At 39.7% G+C, this 27,760-nt stretch overlaps 1 protein-coding gene across 1 annotated transcript in view; it reads right to left on the minus strand.

Moving 5' to 3' along the window:
• Herc2 (HECT and RLD domain containing E3 ubiquitin protein ligase 2) overlaps positions 1 to 27,760 on the minus strand; it is a 152,931-nt gene that overhangs the window by 77,404 nt on the left and 47,767 nt on the right. The window contains exons 22-37 of the mRNA XM_042697406.1: positions 26,938 to 27,093; positions 25,652 to 25,837; positions 22,421 to 22,591; positions 21,486 to 21,589; positions 20,174 to 20,324; positions 17,358 to 17,572; positions 16,980 to 17,112; positions 16,753 to 16,880; positions 16,469 to 16,664; positions 13,671 to 13,804; positions 12,685 to 12,858; positions 12,466 to 12,602; positions 11,944 to 12,095; positions 11,171 to 11,362; positions 1,906 to 2,093; positions 613 to 805 (exon numbers count right to left, since the gene is read on the minus strand). Coding sequence (XP_042553340.1) covers positions 613 to 805; positions 1,906 to 2,093; positions 11,171 to 11,362; positions 11,944 to 12,095; positions 12,466 to 12,602; positions 12,685 to 12,858; positions 13,671 to 13,804; positions 16,469 to 16,664; positions 16,753 to 16,880; positions 16,980 to 17,112; positions 17,358 to 17,572; positions 20,174 to 20,324; positions 21,486 to 21,589; positions 22,421 to 22,591; positions 25,652 to 25,837; positions 26,938 to 27,093 — 2,610 coding nt within the window. The remainder of the gene's footprint in view (positions 1 to 612; positions 806 to 1,905; positions 2,094 to 11,170; positions 11,363 to 11,943; positions 12,096 to 12,465; positions 12,603 to 12,684; positions 12,859 to 13,670; positions 13,805 to 16,468; positions 16,665 to 16,752; positions 16,881 to 16,979; positions 17,113 to 17,357; positions 17,573 to 20,173; positions 20,325 to 21,485; positions 21,590 to 22,420; positions 22,592 to 25,651; positions 25,838 to 26,937; positions 27,094 to 27,760) is intronic.

Consider the following 27,760-nt stretch of genomic DNA (forward strand, 5'->3'; position numbering starts at 1 on the left):
GAGTCAATCATGTGATGCTTGATTCAAATGTCCCAGGGTTTTTGGTATAAATCTAAAAAATACCTTCCTGCAATCTTAAGATTTCCATGGATAGGATCAAACTTTCTGGGTCTACTTCCAAACTCTGCTTTCCTGGAGGTAATAAAAGTACTAACTCTACATTAGTTGACACATTTGGAGTCCAGGACTAGGGAGGAGAGGTAAAGGAAGGACACATGAGTGCATGCTGTGCAGAGCCTGAGGCTGGTGGAGAAGGGGGAAGGAGCCTCGTGCACCGCAGGGCAATGCAGAACCAACCACACCAGGCCTCATTCTCTTACTCGGGCTCAGTGCCCGCCACACGGACCCACTAGAATGGAGACTGCATCTTGTATTTGTATTTCCATCCCACTCTCAAAGGGGGAGCAGGAATGGTTGAGGAGTAAATGCACCAAATCAGTAATGGCAGGGCAGATGGTTCCCAGAGCCACTTTGGGTACCTGCGTCAGAAGCCCTTGGGGCCCAGATCAAATCAAATTCTGAGCAATAGTGCTAAATGAATCCCAAACCACTGTTTTAACTTCGCAAAGGGAAATGACAGCTAGCCAGCACCTGAGCAAGCAGGTCACCCACCGGAATCATCCTCTGTGTCGGAGTCCTCTGCAGAGGGCTGTGCAGAGGCCGGCAGCTCTGCCAGCTTGAGGTCGTACTTCCCTTCTTTCCCCATCCTGTACGAATTGGTGCTGCCTGTGTCCCACTGGACTCTGATCCACCCGTCCTCTCCCAGCTCACCAATCACATGGCCTAAGCCTGGGGGAGGCCCATCCTGCAAAAGCCAAAAAACCCCCCAAAGGTTAATTAAAAGGATGCATGCCCTGCCCTGAGCCCTCTATGGTTCCCTCCACTGAGACTTGTACACAGATGTTGCTCTTGGCAACCATTTCTGTAAAGAAGGCTGTGTCACTTATACAGACTCCAGGGTAAAAGACTGGTTTCAAACCCACCTGCAAAATGTACAACTCCTAGTATTATAAATATAAATAAATATCATGAAATAACATGCTCATTACCAAAGACTAAGGGGTAGGGGTGAGTATCTTCAACACTGTAAGTAAATAGAGAAACAGTCTTCCTAGCATAGTCCTGGCTATACTTGAACCCCTCTGCTCAATCCTTTGTGGAGCTTTGTAAGAGCAGAAACCGAAAATATATGCTAGAACATCTACATTTCCTCTCTTCCTCTGTCCCCCATGATCCCCCGCTCCTGGCAACCCAGGTAATGCTTCATTTCCTATCTCTAAGACAGAAAGCCATTTATAGAATGCTGTACCTGTCCACACACATTGTCTTTTCTAAGATGACTGTGACAGAGCCCATGCTTAACACTGTGGCTCAGAAAGCCCTGATACAACCAGTGAGAGAGGAACATTCTGCCAACATATGATGTCAGGATAGGTGACCTATTGTCTGGAGTCACGTGACAGTATTAGGGAATGATCTGCTATGAGGAGAGATGGGAAGATGATCACCCACCCAACCCGCCCACCCCAAACTGATAGTGTAGCGCACTTCACAGGCACACACATAGCCATCAGCTCCTGGGGGCAGCATCTGGGCTCCCTCCCTCCCAACTTTCCACAATCAGAATCAGAATGTGATCTATCGAAGTGAGCCACATGACAATGAATTTCCTTAAAAAAAAAAAATAATAATAAGTAGCTCTTGCTCAACTCAATTCAATTTTTGGTGCCCCTTTACATGTGGCATTTTATTTTAGCTGTTCAGGAATTTGTAGCTATACACACATCTATGTATAATTCAGAGTTAAGATGGTTAACTATTCTAATTTCTCCTAGGACCATGAAAGTGCAGATGTACAGAAGGTGACCATGTGTAGCTACTGAGCTCCATCAAATCTCTGCGTACCTGATCGCCCCATTTCCAATCCACACCTCTCATGACCCTGGTTCCAATCTTCATCATGGCAGCCAGTTCTGGTCCTGAAACAGGAAGCTGCACAGGAGCTGTTTCCTTCCTTGTTTCTTCCAAAACTGTAGCAGAGGCTCCTCGGGCCGAAGCACTCATATCTTCCTCAATATTGTCACAACTAGGACCTGCCAGAGTATCAAACACAATAGCTGAGCTACTAAGGAGTTATGATACTCTAGTTTTAATACATACATTCACATGTGTGCAGGCGTGCAGGAGTGCATGGACCTGGTGGTAAATACTTGAAATCCCAGGCATCAAAAGTTCAAGGCTGGCCTGGGCTACATAACAAGACTATCAAGATAATGGATTAAAAATAAAAAGCTGGGTGCTGGTGGCTCATGCCTATAATCCCAGCTACTCAGGTGGCCGAGATCTGAGGACTGTGGTTTGAAGCCAGCCTGGGCAGGAAAGCCTGTGAAACTTTTGTCTCCAATTAACTACCAAAAGGAGCCAGAAATGGAGCTGTGGCTCAAGAGGTAGTATGCAAGCCTTGAGCACAAAAGCTCAGGGATAATACCCAGCCCTAAAATCAAGCCCTAGTACTGGCACAATAAACAAACAAACAAAGTACGTACAAAATTCAGAAAACACTAGTGAAGATCGTAAGTTTAAAGAATCCATGTTGAATTTTTAAAATCAATTAATAAAACACATACTGAGACAAACGGTACATGGTCTCCCTCATAAGTGGATGCTAAATCCAAAAGGTTAGTGATACGACAAAACTAACAGGACTTAAGAAACAAAGAACTCCCGCTCATCTGGTTGAACCACTACTAAATATCCTCATGCTGCTGATCACAAATATGGTATATAACATGTGAACACTGTTATATATTACAGACTGTGGTAGACAATTTGCTCCAGGGAAGTTAGAATGAACTTGTGACTTTGAAATTATGTAATCATTTAATCACAATCAAAAAAAAAAAAAAAAAAAGAACCTCGGGGAAGGGAGGGAGGGAGGGGATGGTAGGGGGAAAACAATGGAGGGGGTAACAATGTTCAAGAGGAAGTGTACTCATAACCTCACTCATGTAACTGTGACCCTCTGTATAGTAGCTTTACAATAAAAAAAAAAAAAAAAAAAAAAAAAAATAAAACACATACTGTGGAAAATTATTAATTAGATCTAGGACAAAAGGAAAGTGGCTTCTGTCTATAGTCCTGGCTCTGTGTGAGGCAGGGACTCGGGAGGGCTTGAGGTTTAAGGCCAGACTGAGCAAAAAAAGTTAGCAAGGTACTATCTCCATCATTAAGCTGGGTATGCTGGTATACACTTGTGATGGAAGAGAAGAAGAAGGAAGACCAAGGAAAGAGAAGAAGCAGATAAGGAGAAGCTGGAGCAGGAGACAGGGTCCATCTGGATTTGGAGGGCTCACCCCATTCCCTAGGAGAAAGCATGCTCACTGTGCCTGAATGGACTGTACAATGTTGAAATCTGCTTTCCTTGGAGGCTGGAGCCTGGTTCACACCAGGAAGAGAACAGATCTAACAGCATCCCTAGTGAAAACTCCATGTGTTGATTAGGAAAAACAAGCTTCTCTGATAGACAGCCCTTTATAGTTCTTGTCACAACTCATTCTGAGGAATTTAAGTGTCCTGTGCAGGCCCCCTAAGAGAGAATGCTGGAAGCTTATGCCCGTCTCTAAATGATGCCCAAGAACCTTTACCCTTTGATTTTGCATTATATCCCATTCAGTATACCAGATCGTAGCCCAAGTATGACTATAGGCGGATTTCCTGGCAAATTACTAAAGTTGGGGGTGATCTTAGGAAGACCAGACACAGTAGGTAATGAGAAAATTCTCTCAAACACTTCTAAACAGAACATTATATAAAAGACTGATTGATTGAATGAAGGGATGGGCAGACCAAGATAAACATTTGTACCTGATGGCTATGGAACCCTCCATACTACAAGACATAAAATGAACTGTTTCTTGTCAGTTCCAAGAAGTCTAATTTACCAACGGGTTTGAAAACAGTAAACCTAACTTGGGGAGAACATTGCTTGCAGGATACTTTTGGCCATACAAACCAAACGTGTCTTGGCAAATGCTTTGCGTTTTTTTTTTTGTTTTTTTTTTTGCTTACTTTTCCCTAAAGATAGGGAAAACTTATTTTAGAGCAAAATAAGTTACAAATAAGTGGAACTGGAGCCAAAACTGAAAAAGAAAAAAAAATGTGTTCTTTCAAAAGTTAAAAAAAAAGAGACAAGTCAATTTCTAGGATTACAGCAATCTCTGGGAAAACAGCCTTTTCTTAAGTGCAATTGCTGCCTTGGCCAAGGCCCCAGGATGAACAGAAGCTGCAGGAATGGTGGTTGCAGTCCAGCTTGCTGTTAACCCTATGAATGCTGATTTTACTCCTGAGTGAACATGCAACCATAAAAGGGGAGTTATTTTAGGTAGCTTACACTTAGTGTTTTATTATATCTGGATATACACATAAAGTGATTACAAAATAAATACTTACAATTTCTTAAGTAGTAAGTCATCCTGATATGGGAAAGTTGCAAATAGAGATAACATGTTCCTTAGACAAAAATCTGCCTTAAAAAAAAAATGCCAGTGTAACTGGCACTTAAACTCATGAGTACTGCTCACAGCACAACCCTCAAATCATCAATTTGTTATTAAATCCTAACAGATTAATGATTTGCACTATGGCTTTTCCCTATTGAGAGGGCAGACAATATATGCAAAAAAGCAACTGTATAATTTTTTTTTTTTTTCCTGAGACATGGTTTCAACCACGTGGCCCCAGACTGGCCTTTAATCCTTCTGCCTCAGCCTTCTGAATGCTGGAATGACAGGAGTGTGCCAAAAGCCTTTGCTCATTTTTGTTATTTTTGAGTCATTCTTAGTTGCTAACAATGCATTAAGTAATCAGATACATCACCACTATCAGCTGGCTGTCATCTAGTCAGGTACATAATTGTAAGTGGGTCAGGGTAAACTCTAGGATTGAAAAAAAAAAAAAAAAAGCTTGAGAAAACTTTTCTTTTTCACTTGGATTTAGACCACTGGACTTGCAGCATTTCTGACTTTCAGCCCAAGATCAAATACTATAAACTAATTACCTCTAACAGACATGCAAAGACTACTCTACCCCAAAAGAACAGCATACATATACATTTTTTTCAAGTATATTTTCTTAAATGAACTAAACTGTTTATTTAATATACTAAAATTGCTAACAATACCATCTGCAACCAAAATGGTGGTTAGAAACTCAAACTAGCAGGAAAACTGGGAACTCATGATATATGGTAATTAAACAATACTTAAAACAACCAGTGGACTAAAAAGGTAATCACTAGGATATTAGAAATACTGAAGATGCATGAAAAATTACAGAGTACAACAATAAGATTAAAAAGAGGAGTATATATTTATAAAAGCATACACCAAAATAGATCTCAAATATAATTCCTAGAGAAACTAGATAAAAAACACAGTAAACCAAAGTTAGCACAAGGAAAAAATTAAAACCAGAGAATAAGCAAAATAAAAAAACAGATTCTACAAAACCAAATTGGTTTTTAAAAACTAGCACCGAAGTTTACAAAGAAATAGGTTCTTTAAGAAAAAAAAGTAGAGAAGATACAGATAATGAAAATCAGAAATGTAAACATGGAAATTACTCTGAACAAAAATTCAGATGATTATAAAAGAATATTGTGAACAATTATATGCCAACTAGAAGATTACCAAGATAGAAAAACACACGAATTATCCGGACAGAACAGGAAATCTGAATAGGGCTTATCACAAATACGTAAAGTGAATCAGTAATCAAAATGCACTCACAAAGAAAAGTTAGGGACAACATATCTTAACAGGTAAATTCTCCCAAACATTTAAAAAAGAATTAAAAACAATCTTTAAACTCTTTCAAAAACAGAACATTAGGGAATAATTCTTAATTGACACTATGAGGTCATTATTACTCTGATAACCGTAAAACCATAAAATGCTGCTTAAAGTACATCCCCCCAACACATGAAATTCTCATTTCATGAATATAAAATTTCATAAACATGAAATGAGAATTAATCAATACTGTTAAAATGGCAATAAAATGGCAATATAATTTTTAGCAAAATCCCAAAGGTCTTGTTTCCTTATATGAAAAAGCCAGCCCTGAAATTCACATAGAACCACAAGGGACCAGAAATACCCAAAATAACCTTGAGAAAGAAAAAACAAAGTTGGAAGACTCACTTCTCAAATTCCAAGGAAAATACAGTCCATAGAACAGGAGAAAGTATCCTCAAATCATACATCTGCTAAAGGTCTACAGATCTGCAAAGGATATTTTTAGAAGAATTTGAGGACTGTCATTAATTCTTTAAATGTTTGGTACATTTAAAAAATGGTAAATTTACTAGTACTCCTATAACTCAGCAAGAGAAAGACAACAATATCCCTTTCCAAAATAGACAAAGGACATTTCACCAAAGAAGATATGCAGAGGATCAAACAAGAACAAAGCATCTGGCCCCAGTGAAATGCAAATCAAAACCACAATGAATTTGTAGATTGCCTTTGGCAGGATATTGATTGCCAATTCATCAACATGGAAGTCTGTCCACCTCCAGGTGTCTTCTTCAGTAAAGAATTATAGTTTTTGTCATACGTCCTTCAACACCTTGGTTAGGTTTATTCCTAGGGCTTTTGTTTTGTTTGGTACTGTTGGAGGCTATTTTGAACAGAAGAAGTTGTTCTGATTTCTCACTCCACCTGCATGTTGCTGGTATACAGAAAAGCTACTGTTGATTTCATATCCTGCTACTTCGCTCAAGGTACTTATCAGCTCCAGGAGTTTTAGGGTAGAGTCTTTAGAGATCTTTAGATACAGGATTGTATCAGCTGCAAACAGAGATAGCATGACTTTCTTCTATGCATGGATCCTTTTTATATCTTTCTCTTGCCTTATTGCTCTGGCTAGGAACTCCAGTACTAAATTAAATAAGTGTGGAGATTGAACATCCTTGTCTTGATATTGTTTTTATAGGAAATTGCTTCAGTTTTTTACTATTTAGCATGACAATGGCTACAGGGTTGTCAGAGCCTTCATTAGGTTAAAATATGACCCCTCTATTCACCTAGATTCCCCAGTTTTGTTTTGTTTTATCATAGAAGGACACTAGGTTTTGTAAAGGCATTTTCTGCATTAGGATCAGTATGTGATTCTTTAAAATCACAATAGACCCTTGACAGAGAAGGAAAGTAATCCAAAAATTCATATAGGATCACTAAAGCACTGAATAGCCAAAGCAATACTGAAGAAAGGAAGTAGTGCTAGAGTTATCACAAATGCAAGTTTTGAACTAGACTTCAGAGCCACAAAAACAAATACAGCTTGGTACTAGTAGAAAACAGACCTGAAGACTAGCAGAACAAACTAGAAAACCTAAAAATGAATTTATACAACTATAATCATCTGATTTTTGGCAGAATTAATTTCTTTCTCTCACCTTACAGTAACATCAATTCAAAGTGGATCAAGGACCTAAATAAGACAGGAAACCTTGAAAATACTATAGGAAAGAGTAGAGAAAACACTGGAACTAACTGGCACAGACAGAAACTTTCTGAATGTTCTATAGACTCAACAAATAGGGAGACAGAATTGACAAACAGGATTGCATCAAGTGAGAATGCTTCTATGTGGCAAAGGATATAGTTTCTAAGGTAAAAAGACAGCTTACAGAATGAGAGATCTTTGCCAGCTATAAATCTGACAAAAATCTAATTACTAGAATTTACAAAGAACTTAAAAAAACTAAACTTTGTCACTGGTGGCTAATGCTTGAAATCCTAAGTACTCAGAAGCTGAAAACTGAGGATCACAGTTCAAAGCCAGATCAGACAGGGAAATCTTGTGAGAGTCTCCAACAAATCACCAGAAAACTTGGAAGTAGTGCTATGGCTGAAAATGATAGAGCACTAACCTTGAACAAAAGAGCTCAGAGACAAAATCTAGGTCCTAAGTTCAAGCCCCATGCTGACACAAAAAAGAAAACTAAACCCCTAAAAAAAATCAATAACCTCATTAGTATCTGGGCAAAATGCTAACTTCTCAGAAGAGGTACAACAAATATATGGAAAAATGTTCAATATCCCTGGCCATAAAGGAAATACAAGTCAAACAACATTGAGATTCCATCTCACTTGAGTCAGAATGGCCATCATCAGGAATATAAACAACAAATGCTGGAGAGGATTCGGGGGACAAAGGAACCCTGAATACATTGTTGGTGGGAATGTAAAATACTGTAATCACTACTCAAGTCAGTATGGAGATGCTTCAAAGTATTAAAAATAGAACTACTCTATGATCCAACAATATCACTCTTGGGTATTTATCTACAAGATTACAAATAGAGTGTAATAAAGGTCAGGTGACTTACAACCAATGAGTGGGTCACAAAAATGAGGCACATATATAATGAAATTTTATTTACCCATTAGGGAGAAAAATATTATGGATCGATCGGGAATAAAATAATTGACTATAATAACGCTCAGAGAGAAAATGGTACATGTTTTCTCTCAGTTGTGGAAGTTAGACTTAAAATATATAAGAAAACACAGACAGGGACATATGCATATATACATACATATATATATATATATATATATATATACACATATATAGGTGGTCAGACTGAATTAAGTATGATACATATAGGGGTGTGTAGATATATATGTGTGTGTAAAAGTATGCACATATATACACACATATGTATGTATATACATATATAAATATACACACATATATACATGTTACATATATATGGGTAGAAAAACTTTTGCAGTTTCTCAACAAATAAACCATAGTATTATTATTATTAAATATAGTATTATTATATGATCCTGTAATTCTATTCTTTAAGTAACTAAAAGGATTAGAAAAGATCCTATATCTCATCAAGTTGGCTTCATCCAGGATAGTTCAACACATAAAATATAAATATAAATATATTTATAGAAATATATAAATAGAAACAAAGACAAAAATCAGATAATTACCTTAATAAGTATAGAAAAAATACTAACAAAATCTAAGATGCCTCCATTATAAAAGTCCTGAAAAAAATCAGAACAGAGGGTTCATACAACAACTTTAAAGGCTACATATGACAGACTCAGAGCCACATTATACAGAATGGGGGGGGGGGGAAAAAAGAAAGTATTTCTTGTAAAATCAGGAATGAGACCAGGATGCCTTTTCTTCAATATAAGGCTTGAATTCTTAGCCAGAGCAATAAGGCAAGAGACAAATAAAACAGATATAAATAGAAATGAGAGCAGTCAAACTACAGTGTCAAAAAAAAGAAAAAGAAAGGAAAAACCAGCCATGGACATAAGATTAACCAAAGATGTTAAAGGCTTCCACAATGAAAACTATAAAGTGAAAAAAGAAAGAAGAAAGTAAAAGAGTAGGGAGGGAAGCTTGGGAGGGAGGGAAGGAGGGAAGAGGAGGAGACGATAGGACACAAAAAGGACTCCAAGGAGCCAAAGCAATCCTGAGCAAAATGGCCAATGCTGGAGGTATCACAACTCTATCTCAAAACCACTATACCTTCAAAATATACCTCAGAGCCACAGTGTCAAAAGCAACATGCTGTTGGAATGAAAGCTGACAGAAATAATAGAACAGAATAGATATTCCAGAAATAAGCCCAAAATAGTTAATCAATTCTTAACAAAGGCACCAAAAACATACATTGGAGAGAAATCTCTCAATAGTGATACTGTGAAAACTAGGTATCCACATTGAAAAGATTGAACCTAAATCCCTAGCTTTCACTTTGTATAAAAATCAATTTTAAAACAGGGTCAAAGGCCCCTTTTCAAAGATAATCTTTGAAACTACTATGGGGAAACATTTTAAGTACTGGCATAGGCAAGGACTCCCTGAACAGTACCCAATAGTTCAGTAAATAAGGGCAAGAACTGACAAATTCAATTATATCAAGATAAAAAGAGTTGATGTGCAATATAAAAACATAGCAAAGAAACAGGTTACAAAAATGGGAGAAAAGTGTTGACCAGATACTCATTTGAGATTAAACACCAAAGGAACAAATAATCTAATCAAGAAATAGACAAAACAATTAAACAGGAAGTTCTCAAAACAAGTACAAATAGTCAATTGATACATGAAAAGTGTTCAACATGCTTAGACATCAGAGAACCGCAAATCAAGACTACATTGCAAATCAGGCATCGGCTTACATCTACAGTCCTAGCTAGTCAGGAGGCTGAGATCTGTGATCTTTCGTCCAAAGCCAGCTCTGGCAGACAAATCTGAGACTCCAATAAATTAGCAAAAAGCCAGAAATGGAGGAGGTATGGCTCAAAAAAGCCTTAAGGTCCAGAGTTCAAACACACACACACACACACACACACACACACACACACACACACACACACACACACACACACACACACACACACACACACACACACACACACACACACACACACACACACACACACACACACACACACACACACACACACACACACACACACACACACACACACACACACACACACACACCCTCCCTGATAAGAATCCAAGGGGGGGAAAAACATAACTCTCACTCACTGCTAGTGGTAATGTATTAAGTCTCGCAGTATGGAACTCAAAATGCGGTCCCTCAAAAAATTAAAACTCTCATATAATCCAGCCATACTACTTTTGGGTATATACCCCAAAGAAATTGAGCTGATTATTATTATGGAAATAGTCACATTACCTAAATTATGCAGCCAGCACAGGTACTATCAACAGATGAATGGATAAATATGGTATATATTCTTAATGGAGTTTTACTCAGCCATTAAGAGAAATAAAACTATATCATTTCCTGTAAAATAGATGGAACTAGCTCACCTTGTTAAGTGAAATAAGCCAGTCTCAAAAGAGAAATACCCCATGTTTTCTTAGTTGTAGTAATTTATGGAAAATAAAACAACCAACATTACAAAAGTGAAACAGGGATTAACAGGGAAGTAGAAAGGGAAAGACCAAGCGTGGGAATAAATAGGATCAAGGTATATTGCATGCATGTATGGAGATGCAATAAGGAAATCCATTACTACGTATAATTTAATATATTTCCATAAAGAAAAAATCATGATGTTTCATGTGTGACTCCAAACCACTGCCAACGTACCAATCAGCCGCAGCGCTGTCTGTGTGAGTGCCAGGGTACCCGAGTTCAGCAGGAGGTCCAGGTTGTTGGCACCATGTTGCAGAGTGATCATGCTGAGCATCACCAGGAGAAAGCGAGCTTGTGGGATGGTCCCCAGGCTTGGTCCTGAAGGGTTCTCATTAGTAATGGTTTGTAGGGGAACAGGCTGGATACCTAGTAAGTATTGACATCTACTTAAACTTCTGGGTCATCCATACAGCAATATAGACATTATAGAAAACACTATAGAGTCTGGGTTTCTTATATATCATTTCTGTAACTTTTATTTTCCAGTCAGTTCCCATATAGAGAATAGATGCAATTGTTCTACCACCTGCACTCCACACACAGACATCTCTATCTGTCTTCAAGACTCAGTAAGCTACTCTCTAAAACCCTTGGGGCACATTTTTATTTTCAACAGAATAGTTATGTTTCTCTGTAGATGCTCAAAACTCTCCAGGAGACAAGTATTAACATTTGACACATAGACTCTTACTATGTATGGTATTTTACAAAAATATAAAAATTTCAAAATTGTGCCTTCTGCCAAATTTGAAAGCTACTTAGAATATGAGAAAGCTAATACCATCTTAGGACATCAATGTAATGTTCACATTTCCAAAATCAAAAATGCTCATTTGCACATTGTCACAACCTGTAGTCTAAGATCAATGAAATTATGCTGGCACAATCCTAACTTGAATCCTAATGCAGCCTTTTGGTAATCAGGATTTGGTTTGGTTTGAACTCACCAAGCTCTTTAAATTTGGCACTAGCATCCATTAAGACATTTCGAATATTCTGAACAGCCCAAGCATACAGCTTGCCAAAAGTTACTTCCAGTAGCATCCGATTAAAAGGTGGGATCAAATCAACATCCTTTAAGCAATCTGTAAGGGGTTCCCTTTCAAACAGAGGAAAAGAATTTTAGTTCAAATACAACCAGATTTTTTTTTTTTTTTGTCATTCATGGGACTTGAAGTCAGGGCCTGGGTGCTCTCCCTGCGCTTTTTGTGCTCAAGACCCATTCTAGCACTTTAAACCATATCACTACATCTGGCTTTCTGTTGGTTAACTGGAGATAAGAGTCCCATGGACTTTCCTGTCCAAGCTGTCTTTGATCCCCAGATCTCAGCCTCCTGAGTAGCTAGGATTATATAGGCATGAGCCACCAGTGCCCAGCACAACTAGATTTTTTTAACTTCATTAGAACAACAGAGTATTGCCAGAAATTCCTGCAATTAAGAAAAAAAAATAATCGTATACAGTTTTACCCAATATCGATTCCCTCAGGAATGAGTCTTTGCCATCCACAGAACATGGCATACTGTACAGATGGAAGTAAGAAGTTTTTGGCTGCCAGCTTCAAAATTGTATCTATCCCTTCCAGGCGAACCTCGGCTCTCTCCAACTACAAAACATTGATGCAGAGAGGTTAGTGGTTGAGCACACCGCTCAAAGCACAAAGCCTGTTCTCACAGAAGCTTCCTTACCTGTTTCAGTAAGCACTTCCTCATTTTTTCCACATCTACTGGCTCTTCCTTAAGGGCAAACTCAGCAATCGTGCTGAGTAGTGCAGACTGTGGGTACAGCCCCTGAACGTTCTGCTTCAGCCACTTGTATTTGTGAACACCTGTGACCGTGCTCAGCAATGGCTGCCATTTATCCTAACAGAGGGGAACAATTTGCACCATTAGTGATCCCTATTCACATGCATTCTAAAACAGTTTCTGAAATGGAAATAAATAACACAACAGCTTTTGTATTTGGTGGTTTGCTGTATGTGCTAAGAATGAAGTACTAGGTCTTAGACTCATGCTAGCTAGATATGTTACATTAAGTCGCTAAACTATGTTGAATTAAGCTCACATATGTTAAGCTAAAAATTATCCTTCATATTAATATTCTCAGGGACCAATAGTTTCTCTAACCAAAAAAAAAAAAAAAAAAAAAGCATGCAATGAATGAGTGAATGATGCTATTCCAGTAGCTCCAGTTCTGACCAGAGCAACAACCAGTCAAGCTCACAAACCATTACTGATCTATACTATTAACTTTTTTATTTCCAGGTGGAGAAGAGTTACTAGGATTTGAACTCAGGGCCTCACACTTATTAGGCATATGCTCTACCACCTGGATCCATGCTACTAACCCATTTTGCTTTCATTATTTTTCAAATAAGGTCTCAAGTTTTTGCCTTGGCAGGTCTTAGACCATGATCCTCCAACCTGAGCCTCCTTCATGGCTGAGACTAGAGGAATACTACTATGCCCATTTGTTAAGATGAGATCTCACAGTTTTTGCCTAGGCTAGCTCCAAACTACCATCATCCTGTTCCCCACTACCCAAGTAGCTAGAATTATAGGCATAAGCAATGTACTAAGTATATGCTTGGTACAAAAGCCCAACACTTACAGATTCCTTTGCTATCGGCTATGCTTCTACTGAGCCAACCTCAAAACCACAGAAAATACTTCACCTTGGGAGATTTAATTGCAATAGGTCTTTTGTCCACATTTATCGGACTATGAGGCAAAAGACAAGCTTCTTCTAAATCACTCTCTTCATTTCCGATTTTTTCTTCATCATCAGTAGATTCTGGCTTCTTAGGAACTGCATTTTAAGATATCATTCAGTGAAAAAAATCATTTACTTAAACACAACCTTAAATTAAGAAAGACAAATTTGCATGAAGAATAAACCTATTCTTCAAGGAAACATGCAAACATTATAAGTGCTAATGCTCAAATGACAAAAGCCTTATCACAGCAAGTATCCGTGACATCTAGTAGTGAGACTTTTCCACACCACATCAATGGCAGACAGAGAAAGGGCACTATAATGCAGAGGGGGCCTGCAGGACCAGGAGCCTGGACCAGCAACTTTGCTTAAAAAGCCACAGTGAACAGTTCAGTCCTTTAGGCCATTCCTGCTGTTGTAAATACTTAACTCTACAACTTTTATATCATACAAACCATGTTTGTATATGTGTATAAATTTATACATATACACTTTATTGATCAATGCTGAAATTTAAACCTCATAAAATTTTCACATCAAATGATGCTTCTTTTTATAATATATTGTTTTACTAACTTAAAATTCAAGAAGACTTAGACTATAAACAACACAAAGCAAGCAACAAGTTACATTGGCCCACAGTCCCTGGCTTGTCCTTGCTGGCCTAGAGCAGTGATTCTCGCCATCAGAGTGTGACTGAACCCAATGAATGCCTTTACTTTTTCAGCTTCCTTACGGAAACTGTTGTATGATTTTCCAAAGTGATGTGAAATATTTTCCCCCTATTTTTTATCCCTTTTAAGGTTTTTATGTCTAATGCTCCTCAGGATATTACATAAATAAAGAGCTGAGATGATCTTGGCCTGGGTTGCTCAAATCCTGCACACTTCCAAAACTGGTCTATCCTTGACTAGTCTCCAAGACCTAGCCTTAATTCTTTAGAATATCCTGCCTGATAAAGACTTTTCAGCCAAGCATGAGAGTTCATACCTGTAATCCCTATATGTGGATTCTGAGGTAGGAAGGTTTTGAGTTCAAGGTCAGTCTGCGCTAATGAAAGTGTTTCCATAGATCTGAGTCCCAGGACCAGGTGGCAAGAGCTTGGCAAAATAGGTAATGCTAACCATGTGTCTTATGGTGACTACCTGCATTTGCTCTAGGGAGTTGTGAATGACTGTTAGCGGTCACATGAGCACGGACTGCCCAGAGGATCAGCTTCCAATAAAAACCTCGGACTCCTACACTCCAGTGAGCTTTCCGGCTATATCACCCTTCCTCGGTGCTGTTACATACCACTACTGAGTGAACTAAGCACAAGGGCACGTGACTCAACTGGGAGGAGACAATGGAAGCGGGGGTGTGGTTTCCTCTGAACTTCCTTCCATGTATTCTTCCCTCTGCTACCTTTATTCTAGATCCTAATATATCTTCTTCGTCCTACAGCGTCCTTCTCCCAAGTCTTGACTTCTGAGGGTATGCTTAGGGACCTTCTCATACAGCAGCAGATACCCTAAGGACTTACACTTTGTAAGTTCCTTAATGTCTTAAATAGGAGAGAAAATAAGTTGGGGGGGAGGGGTAACCAGCTTGAGATACCACGCAATAGATCTATAAACCCATATTAAGAAATCTGGCTCAGAAATCCATGGAGAGGAGGTATTTGAGTACTTTATTATAGTCATGATTTAAATTTATATTTAGTGCCAAAATCTTTTATACCCTTACACAGTTGTCAACTTGAAAGTATCAGTAACTCGTTTAGCTCCTTTTTATAGAATATAATAGTAACCCCTACCCTCCCCACCCCAATGCACAGTTTCACCCTCATGGTATAAGTTTTCTGTGGTCAACTATGGTCCAAAGATGCTTTCATTTGTCTTATGTCTTTGAAGAAAGAAAGACCACATTCATTTAATTATACTTAAATTATTGTAATTGTTCTATTGTACGATTAGTTATTGTTAATCTCATATTGAGCCTAATTTACAAGTTTAACTTTCTCACAGATATGTGCAAATACAGGGAAAAGCCAAGTAGACACAGGGCTTGGTGCTTCCTGAAGTTCTGAATATCTACTGGAAATCTTGAAATGTATCACACATGGATTAAGGGGAGACTCAATGTTAAAAAAAAGTCTATATAAGCATAGCAAGGCCGGGCGCTGGTGGCTCACGCCTGTAATCCTAGCTACTCAGGAAGCTGAGATCTGAGGATCACGGTTCAAAGCCAGCCCGAGCAGGAAAATCCGTGAGACTCTTATCTCCAATAAACCACCAAAAAACTGGAAGTGGTGCTATGGCTCAAGTGGTAGAGTGCTAGCCTTGAGTTGAAGAGCCAAGGGAGCCAAGGGACAGCGTCCAGGCCCAGAGTTCAAGCCTCACGACAAAAAAAAAACAAAACAAAAAAAAGAATAGCAAGATTAAAATATAAGATTAAATGTTCCAACACATCTCAATACTACCTTGAAAATATTGGAATAAAAAAATGTTTAAATCAATTTAGTGACATTAGGATTTCTCTTTTTCAGCATCAATTTACTATATCAAGCGATAACATTCAATTCCAAATTGTTTCATTCTCTATCTCTTAGAGAAATAAAAGAAGACTTCTAGGTTTAATCACAAAAACACTGTAAACACTACGACAGTAGGTGAAAATGTCATACACAATGCAAATGAGTTCTCTTAAAAATCGGACTCAGTGGTATGGAGAAAAGTATATACTTAAACGACATCTTCCAACTTCTGTGTCTCTTACCTCTCTTTTTCCTTCGTTCTCGAATTATCTTCTGAGCTATCCTCCGCCAACGAGGCAAAGAACTTAACAGTTTAAACTTGGACACTACAGAGAGGTCATTGCAAACAGCAGGTCTCAATTCATTGAAGAGGAACCGCAGGCGTTCGATGACAGGTGCGCAGACCTCCTTATAAGAACGGCCCTGCTCTTGGTGAGTCTGCAAAGTGAAACACAGAGAGAGATAACTTAAATATTCTAGCATGTGACTACAGGACACAGAAGAAAAGGAAATATAGTCCATTCACCTTAATGAGCGAGCATTTTGCTTGGTAGACAACTCTACAGACATCCACCACTGATTTAGGCAATGTTCTATGCTTTACTTGCTCAATACCAAGTGTACCTGAGTGAACTAAAGATAATGCCACGTGACCTGTAAAAGACATTTGAAAGGACAAGGGAGGAATGAATGTACACTGCACACTCAAAGATCTACAGTATAGTTAAAGTAGACAGATACTGAGCATCCTACCTAAATCTTCATGTTTTAAGAGGCAGCATAGCAGCAAGCGGCCAACTTCTTCCACAGGATGCTCAGGAGGAAACATGATAGGTGTGGTCAAGTGACACTGTCTGCAGTACCTTTCAATCTGACACAGGAAGTCCTGGAACAGAAGGACCAGAGGTAACTTCAGCATCACCTAGCAGGTCTTTATAACTGCAGACATTCCAGAGTTTCTGCCACACTTACAAATAGATAATGCAAAGCTGGGGTGTTACGGAACAGAATCAGCATCTCACCTCCACAACAACCCTCCAAATAACACAGAAACAAAAGTCTGTTTTGCAAAAGTAAGAATGCAGCTGTAGGTCAAAGTCCCGATCAGAAGTCTGGGAAGATCTGGCTCACCTTCACATTGTGGTCTTGAATGTTATTATCCACAATCGCTTGCAGGAATGCTTGTGAATGGTCCCCCAGGGCCCGTCTGTGAGAACAGAGCCGAGATTTGCTGGCAGGTGTGCCCCCAGGGGAGCTGCAGTGGTCCTCATCCTTCTCTTCATTGTAACTGTAATGGATCTGGCTGGTCTGCAGGCCTCCAGAGAAGATGGATGACTGAAGCCACTCTAGACAATGCACAAGCAAACAAAAGAGGGACTGAAGTACACTCTTCATAAACACAGTGTTTTAAAGGTGCTTAACATGAATATTCAATTTACAAGGTGAAATTCAGCCATCATTCCTATGAAAGAGTTACATCTAACATACTTAGACTGACTTACAATTCCAATATACCTTCAGGTATATAGTCAATATACCTGAAGCACAGCATCAGAACTCAACCAAAGACCCAATCCAACATTTACTGGCTATCTGCCCTCTGTACAGGGCTATCTGGATCCATACAATGGGCTATGGTTTAGATATGGTTTGAGTGTGTCCCCTAAAAGGTAATATGAAGAGGTACTGGGACCTGTAAGTTCCATGGGAGACTTTACATCATCTGGGTTGCACCCTCCGAGGGAATTGATATAGTTGATTCAAGACCCTGGTGGATTTGTGAGAGAGCAGGTTGTTGTAAAAGCCTTAAGTTCACCCCTAACCCACTCTGACCTTTAGTCTTACCACGTAATCACTCTCTTATTTGTCTACCATGATGCCACCTGCCATGAAGTCACATGGGAAAGTGGTGGTCAACAAACACATCATACCATTTAAATGGTCAGCTGCCAAAACCGTGAGCAGCTGAGCACTGGGTAGCTCAGGCCTGTAATCCTATTTAGTAAGCTAAGATTTGAAGATCACAGTTCAAAGCCAACCCAGGCAGGAAAGTTCTTGAGACTCTTATCTTCAATGAACTATTTAAAAAAAAAAAAAAAAAAAAGTAGAGCTGTGGCTCAAGTGGTAGCATAACAGCCTTGAGCAAAACAAAACAAACTCAGGGATAGGAACTAGGCCTTGAGTTCAAGTCCCAGGACTGGCACGCACACATACATACACACACACACACACACACACACACACACACACACACACACGCACACACACACGCGCGCACACACACACACACACATGCATGCACACAAAGTAAAATGAACCTCTTTGTCTTCTGCTTTGGTAACAAAACATAGCACTGCCCAAGACTGGGCTCACTATATCAAAGGGAAATGATCACTCAATTCTGACTGTTAAAGATCAGATAAAGGATTTCAGGGGACATAAGGCTTACAGCAGTAATAAGGCCAATATGTTGTCTTTGATGGAAGTTTCAACTGAGCTGAGACAAAGATGCTGAGTGAGCAGACAGGAGAATAACACACCTGAAGGGTTTCTACAAAGAACATCCTCAGGTGCGCTACATATTCCTAGAATATTTACAAATAACAATGAGAAAAAAATGTCTGATAAATGATATATAGAGATCTTAATGTAGCTCATGCCTGGAATCTAACTACTCACGAGGCTGAGATCTAGAGAACCATGTTTGAAAAGTCCATGAGACTCTACCTATAAAATAACCAGCAAAAAGCCATTCTGGTGGTGTGGCTCAAGTGGTAGAGTGCCAGCCAAACAAGTAAACCGAACAAGAGCTAGGTCCTGAATTCTGAGTTCAAAATCCAACATTGGGCCTGGTGCTGGTGGCTCATGCCTGTAATCCTAGCTACTCAGGAGGCTGAGATCTGAGGATGGCGTTCAAAGCCAGCCCAGGCAGGAAAAGTCAGTGAGACTCTTATCTCTAATAAACCACTCAGAACACCAGAAGTGGCGCTGTGGCTCAAGTGGTAGAGCTGAGGGACAGCGCCCAGGCCCAGAGTTCAAGCCCCGTGACCGACAAAAAAACAAAACAAAAAAACCAACATCAGCAAAAGGGAAAACAAACAAAAAACCCCTTAGAGCTGTGAGATCCAAGGGACTAAAAAGACCTTTGTGTAGCACAAGATAAATAACCAGGCAGGTCTGACAAAAATATGCCTTTATTAAGATAAATAGGAATATTCAACTGTAACTGATTGTGACAATTGGAGGGAATAGTACTCCCAAAACAATCAGAATAACATCACTGCAGGCTTTCTCCCCCCAGAACTTCTAAATGTCTCATCATTGTGTCCTGACCTCCCTAGAATGCCAGCTCATCACCAGCTGAGACTGGAGGTTTATATTACCCATCTCTGTACCCTGAATGCCTGCCCACCCTAGGAAACTGCACAGCAACAAATTTCTCAATAGAATGTTTACTGGAGGGACAGGTGGAAAGATTTTAAAAAATGTACAACTCAGTGAAGAAAAACTAAACCTATTTTATGGCTATGGAGAAATATCTTTGTTTCAGGTAGTCATAGAAGCTGCCAACTCAGAGTGCACTGGACTTGAGTCTGGTGAAAATACAATCCTTAGACAGAAGGCTATTCCCAATATGAACAGCCAGTCCATGCTGCAGAACTCTGTGTGTGATTTCTGGGCACACAGGGAGATGACAGCCATACCAGGCCCATCTGTAGGAAAGAGCAGTATGAGACAAGTCACCAGGCAGACATTCCTATGCACTTGTCCTCTTCCTCAGTGGCTGAGGATGAGATGAACAAATGGAAGCCACCCACAGCTACTTGGTAGTGGAGATTCTCACTGCCGTCATGAGTTGATTCTTCTTTCCTCTCTTGCTCTTAATGGTACTTATGGCTCAATTATTTACTTGCTGATTGGTTAGCAGAATACAAAGTTTTTCTTACTGGCACATTCAACCTCGACAGGAGACAGCGGTGTGCTCACTGCTAAATAAGAAGCATGTAATCCAAGAAGCAGGCCCAGGTTCCTCTCTGTGTCTATTAGAGGTGAAGAAAGACTTCCCAGATCTGGTATGGTAACCACTTCTTGGTCAGGCTGGAAAAATTAGTTTCATCATCAGTCTGAGAAAACAAGGTTAATTAAAAACATAACACCAGAAAAGCAACAGCTTATGTGCTTAAGAGCAACAGCCCTCTTCTTTGTAATCGAAAGAATTTTGCTTCTACACAATTCTTCCCCAAACAACATTAGAAGCAAGTGAAGGCACAAGTCATCCTTGTTCCTAATCCTAAAGAGTTTATACTAGCGTGCCCAAGTAACACACTCTAACAAGCACACAGCAGATGAACAGCTGTGGGGTGGGGGAAGGAGAGTAAAGGATTCCAGAACATACATAAAAGACTTAGAGCCAGATGCAGTGGCACGTGTTTGTAATCCTAGCTCCTTAGGAGGCATATAGTGTGAAGATCACAGTCATGGCAAAATGTGCTCAGAACTCCAACTCCATCAATAGAAAAGCTGGGTGTGATGGCACACACCTGTCATTCTAGGGATTTTCTGCAAAGTGTGACTAGAAGGCTCATAGTCCATCATCCATGTAGATGAGAGCCTCTCTTAAAAAAAATAAGTGTAAGCTGGGCACCAGTGGCTCATGCCTGTAATTCTAGCTACTCAGGATGTAATCTGAGGATTACAGTTCAAAGCTAGCCCAAGCAGGAAAGTCCAATTAACCACAAAAAAAGCGGAAAGTGGAAGTGTGGTTCAAGTGGTAGAGTGCTGTATTTCCTACATACCGATAGCTTTTAGAATAATTTTTTAAAACCATCAGAATGTTCACATCAGAAATGTTCACATGAATAAATACGAATCCATTTGTCAAAATATCTTGATGGCCTGGGTGGCTAATTCTAGCTACTCAGGAAGCTGAAATTTGGAGGATCACAGTTCAAGGCCAGCCTGGGTAGAAAAGTTTTTGAGACTTGGATCTCCAATTTAAGTAGCAAAAAACCAAACTGGAGGTATGACTGAAGTGGCAGAGCACCTGCTGTGAGTGAGCAAGCCAAGCAAGTGTGAGGCCCCGGAATTCAAGTCCCAGTAACAGAACAAAAACTTCATGTTTATCACTATTACCCACTGCCACCTCCAAAGTCCCTATCAGTACTTCAGGGTCAATAAAACTCATCCTATTACAAACACACAGAAAAGCCGACTCCAGTGTTCCCCACGGGGTCGCTCAAAGCAGACCCAGAGCCTCACCTCCAAATACTGGCCAACACAGAACGCATGCATGGACTCGCGTGTGTCTTCAAACTGCAAAGCTGCTTCTAAAGCAACCACCGGGTCTTCTCCTGCAAACTGAGCTGAAACAAAAAGCATAAAAGCAACAAGACTTCACAATAATTTGCTCAGATAACAATAGCAGGCATGAAAGAAGTCAGCCGGAATTAACTCAAAAGTGAGTTAGCAGAATAGATTGTTCTCGCACTCTCTCCCAGGTTTGCCTGGGCCACTGAGAACTTGAAACAAGATCTAAAAACATTGAGACAAAAATTGTATGATGACAGATGGATGCCAGTGGCTCACACCTGCAATCCTAGCTATTCAAGAGGCTTAAATTTGAGAGTTGTTGTATGAAGCCAACCTGGGCAGTGATTCTTATCTCCAAATAACCAGTGGCTAATATGGCAGAGCACCAACCCTGCATGAAAAACCCAAGAGTTCAACTCCCAAAAACTTCCCCACACTCAAAAAAAAGAAATGCATGATGATGAGAAATTCTTCCATTTGTGCTTGAATCTGTGGGTAACACAGATACCACAGATACGTGAAAATGTGTGATATTGGGGCAGAAATAAAGGAGATCATGCTGTTTAAAAGAACACAGGCTGAAAACTTAAAACTGTCAGCTGTCATCAGGTACTGTTGGCTCACGCTTATAATCCCAGCTACTCAGAAGGCTGAGATCTGATGATCGTGGTACAAAGCCATCCAGGGCAGGATAGTCCCTGAGATCTTTATGTTCATTTAACTACCAAAACAAAACAAAAAAGCATAAGTAGAGCTGTGGCTCAAGTGGTAGAGCACTAGCATTGAGCAAAGAAGCTCAGGGAAAGTGTACAGGCCCCGAGTTCAAGCCCCAGGACCGGCATAAAAACAAAACTTTTAACCATAAAGTAGAACTATGTCCTTACCCAGAATACTATTTCCTGTTACGGACTGGGTCTGGAAGTCCTTTATGTCATACACCTTCCCATCAATCACCGTCCAGAAGCCGCCATCCTTATTGTGATTCTCCAGATCAGCTTTGCGAATAAGCGTTACTTCCTCATTGTTTCTGCAATTCTGACCTGTAAAAAATGACTCTGCACACACACAAGCCAAAACCCAGTCAGTCAATTCTTCAATAGATCAAGTGAAAAAAAAATGTGTAAAAGAACAAGCAGAAACAAATTTATAATCAATAAGAGATTAATCTCTTTCAATTAAGTAACACTACAAACATTCCATTGAAAGAATAGTCTAAAACACACACACACACACACACACACACACACAACAGCATGAATATTAAGTGTGAGCACATGCCAGAGCACAGAACAATTCTCAACAGACTTCAAAGAAGTCTGTTGTTAGAAGTCTGAAGTTAGATAATGTGTGCTGCCAGTAACGTAGTTAACCCAGAAGGGGATAACAATAAAAAAAAAAAAAAAACCCTCCCCAATTTTTTAGGAATTACAAAATATACTTTGAAGTAACCCCAAATTCTGAGGATAGAAATGACTATGAAATTAGAAAGTATACTAATTGGAAAGATAATGAAAATATACAGATAATGAAAACACTATAAATTGAAACGAGGTCTATAGCTAATGTATACTAAGGACATTAATGCCTTAACATATATATATATATATATATATATATAATTTTACTTTTAAGCTGGTAATTGCATCAAATCAATAAGATTCAATCATTCATAATACACATAATGATACTGAAGAGAGAAGAGGAAGAGGAGGAACTTGATTGGCCACCTTTGAAAAACCTAGGATACCACCTTGGTACCAAAAAAAAAAATGGGGGGGGGTGAGGTAGGGGGCAGTAAGAAATCAGGCTCTGGTGGCTCATGCCTGTCATCCTAGCTACTCAGAAGGTTGAGACCTTCTGGAAGACTTACTTATAGTTTGTGGGGTTTTTGTTTGTTTGTTTTGGATTTTTTTTGTCTTTTCTTTTTTAGTACTGGGGATCGAACCCAGGATGCTGTATTTGCTAGGCAAGTACTTTGTCACTGAGCTACATCCCAGACCAAGACTCGCTTACAGTCCCAATTTATCTAGAGGCTGTCACTGGATTCCAAGGTTCTACTTTCAGTGGCTAGGACCAAGTGAATTGCTGGCTGCTAGCTGCTGAGGGAGAGGGGAACAGGGAATTAGTATTCAATGGGAAAAGTTTCAGACAATCAGAAAAATCCATAGTGATGCATGATAACTGTATAATATGAATGTACTTCAAATGCCACTTGCTGTGCACTTAAAAAGAGTTAAAATAGTGACTCTTAAGAGTCTTACTGTGTTGTCTAGACTAGTCTCAAAAGCCTGGGCTCAAGTGGTCCTTCTACTTCAAGCCTCGCAAGTAGCTGGGACTATAGGCATGCAATACCATCTCCAGCTTGTTAGGAGTATCTTCTTACTGTTAAAAAAATAAATAAGGAAAAAAGTGTGCTTCCCACTCCATTCTACACAAACCCACCAAAAGACTATTCCCAAAGACATCCACAGGCCATGATGATTGTATAACAATTCTACTGACCTTATACATACCCCACAAGAAAAAAACAAAAAACTCATTCTCCATTTCAGTTCAACACTAGCCCAGACTTGGTTACCAAGATCAGAATGTGTGGTTTCCTATAATGAAATCCATGAGGTAGTTTTTCCCCTGACTATGTAACATTTTCCACTGCATGGTAGCTAACACTCAAGCAGCCTTTCTCCTGAATTACAGCTTTCTTATTTACAAAGAGGAAATGGTTCTAAGTACTTTGGAGAGCCTTTCAAGAAAATAAAATTACAAGAAAAAACTACAAGGAAAATGACAGACATAGATGCAAAATTTTTAAAAAAGCAAACCAAGACTAGCAATATGTATATAATCATCAATGCATTACACCTAAGGTAGTTTAAGTTCAAATCTATAACGTTAACACTTAAAGGGGGAGACAAGTCAGCAGCCTTACAGCCTGGAGAGGAGCACCTTTTAGAGAGATAAAGCCGTTTTTAGGAAGGTGCTGCTACTTCTTAAGCCTATATGGTCAGTTACAGAACAGGTGTGGTGGTACATGCCTGTCAGGAGGCAGAGACTGGGAGGACTGTGGTTCAAGACTAGACCAGACCAAAAAAACTAGTGAGACTATCTCAAAAAAATAAGCTGGGTATGGTGGCAAATGCCTGAGCTATAGGTAGTACTCACTCCTAAATCCACTTCTAACACAAGCATTCACTTCTAAACAAAAGTAAGTAGTAACTATATTAAAAAATAAAAACTGTTCAATATCCCAAGGCTATTTTCTTTGCCACCTCTTGCTTAGGCTCCTGTTTTGTAAAGATGATCCAAGATGAGAGAAGGAAAACTGACCCAGCTGGAGCTTTGATATGACATGAAAGCTACACCATGACTGCATAATTCTGAATCCAGGAAACCAGATTATATAGGTCATGCCAACTTAGACTTAATAGGCAAAAATGCCAAAGCTCAAAACATTTTGAAAAAATAAAAGTTTAATTTCAGTTTGGGGTACATACACACTGTTGTCGGGGCTGGGAAGGTGGCTCAGTGGTAGAGCGCTTGCCTTGCATGCCGGAGGCCCTGGGTTCGATTCCTCAGCACCACATAAGCAAAATGAAAAAAGCCGGAAGTGGCGCTGTGGCTCAAGTGGTAGAGCGCTAGCCTTGAGCTGAAGAGCTGAGGGACAGCTGAGTTCAGGCCCCACAACCGGACCCCCCAAAAAAGAACAACAAAAACACACACACACACACACAAAAAAAAAACATACACACTCTTGTCTACAGGCACATGCTCAAATAACTTCAATGGCTTCGGGAAGTCAGCCATAATCAATTCCTGCCTCCTGAACTGTGTACCTCATCTACCCACTTCAACAGCACTTTCTGGAACTATCCCCCAGGAAGAGTCCCAGAACCACCTCAAGCACCGGTACTGCCGTTTCAGGATTCAACAACAAGGACTAATAGAAAAAAATCTTCCTCAAAGTGACTACCATCATGTTCCACTCACACTGTACCAGCCATGGAAATGGCCAATAATTGGCCCTTCTTTTAAACGTGCACTTTCAGACAGAAAGGCAAGAAATGGTGAGATGAAAAGAAACACTCCGCAAAACCCTTCAGATTACCATGTCATACCCATTATTCCAGGCCAGGCCAGCTCTTCATGGTCATCCCTCTCCTTTTCTGGGGCCAGGTGATTGAAGCGATCAAGGTGTTCCAACAGACCACCCAGCAGAGGAACAGCTCCAGCCTCTTGCATGAGACCAGCATTTTTACTGAGAAGAAGCACTATAGAAACTACTAGCTCAGGAAGAAGAACACCTACATTACAAAAAAAAAAGGAAAGCAAAGAAAAGCTGTAAGACTTTTAAAAAGTGTTTATCCTATAAAGTACTTGATAACATTGCTGTGTATTTAAATTAAAAGTCACAAAATAAGGACTATTTAGCTTTTCATATTTCTACACAAATTTTACGAGGTGTAGCTATTAAACAGAATGCTCTGAATTACAAATCGACTTCCAAAACTGTGTTTTAAACACAGGACTATGAACTAGTTTTTTTTTTTTTTTTGGCCATCTCGGTGCTTGAACTCAGGGCCTGGGGACTGTCCCTGACCATCGCATCTTTTGCTCAAGGCTAGCACTCTACCACTTGAGCTTAAGCCATAGCACCGTTTCTGGCTTTTTGTGCTTATGTGGGCCTGAGGAACCAAACCCAGGGCTTCATGCATGCTAATCAAGCACTCAACCTCTAAGTCACATTCCTAGCTCTGAACTAGTCTTTTATTCAGAAAACTAACATTACCACTCTATTACCAGAGAACAAACCTAATCTCACAAAATTAGTAGCAAAAGATATTAACACTGAAATATATTAAGGTTCTGAGAGCACAACTAATTTTCATGCTGGCGAAACAAATTAAATCATCACCTGCGACCTCATTGTTGGAGGCTAATACTGATGGCACAAATTGAAACAGCCAACTAAGGACAGTTAGTCTCATGCCAGATGGCTTAACAACAGAACTGCCAAATGAGAAGGGTGGGGAAGGCAGAAGGAAAAGAAAAGAAAGGAAGATTGGAGGATCAGAAAGATTTGAGTAAATCCAGGACGTTTTGCCAGGAAAGGACACATTTCAGTTTTTATTCATCTTAAATAAATACATGTCCACAGTCGGACATCAAGAATGGTACCTGTGGGCTGGGAAGGTGGCTCAGTGGTAGAGTGCTTGCCTTGCATGCCTGAGGCCCTGGGTTTGATTCCTCAGCACCACATAAGCAAAATGAAAAAAGCCGGAAGTGGCGCTATGGCTCAAGTGGTAGAGTGCTAGCCTTGAGCTGAAGAGCTGAGGGACAGCGCCCAAGCCCAGAGTTCAGACCCCACGACTGGACCAAAAAAAAAAAAAAAAAAGAATGGTACCTGTGAAGTCCCCTTCCAGGATGCAGGCCACCTCTGCAAAGTGTCTCCAGCTGGTAGAAGCAATGCTAGCTGCCACAGGTAGTATGTCTCCAATGTGTGTGCACAAAAGGGCTGTGTACTTTTTTAGCAAAGAACCAACACCCATCAGATCAGGACCTGGAAGGAAATTTAGAAAGTTTCATTTTCACTATTAAAGATTAACTCTACAAACTGACTAGGTCTACTTTTGCAATCCCCAGGTATACATCTTTTATTTCTTTTCCAAAATAAAATCTGCTAACCCTTACTCCTTGGCTTTTTTTTTTTTGGTCAGGCCTGGGTGCCTGTCCCTGAGCTCTTCAGCTCAAGGTGAGTGCTCTACTACTTTGAGCCACAGCACCACTTCTGGTTTTCTGGAGGTTAATTGGAGGTAAGAGTCTCATGGGCTTTCCCGTCCAGGCTGGTTTTGAACTACGATCCTCAGACCTCAGCCTCCCGAGTAGCTAGGATTACAGGCGTGAGCTACCAGTGCCTGATTCCTTGGCTCTTTTTTATATCACAAAATTTCAGGGACAGTGAAATTTGTGCCACATAGTATCTGACTTTTGGGTCTACAAATTCTAAAGTCACAACTTAAAAGGTTTTTTTATAACATTATATCCAACATATCAATGTGTAGTTTTTCTTAAAGTCTGCAAGTTTTTCCCCAGTAAATGAAGCTAAGCATTTTTCAGCCTCAGAAATGAGCTTTTTATTGCTGGTGACTTTATATCTTCAAAACAGTCTCTTCATTCGGACTCTTTAAGTTTGCCTATTTGATCTGAACTTCTAACATGAAGTACAT

Source organism: Dipodomys spectabilis, unplaced genomic scaffold (assembly GCF_019054845.1).
Source record: "Dipodomys spectabilis isolate Male_0828 unplaced genomic scaffold, ASM1905484v1 ptg000219l, whole genome shotgun sequence".
NCBI lineage: Eukaryota > Metazoa > Chordata > Mammalia > Rodentia > Heteromyidae > Dipodomys > Dipodomys spectabilis.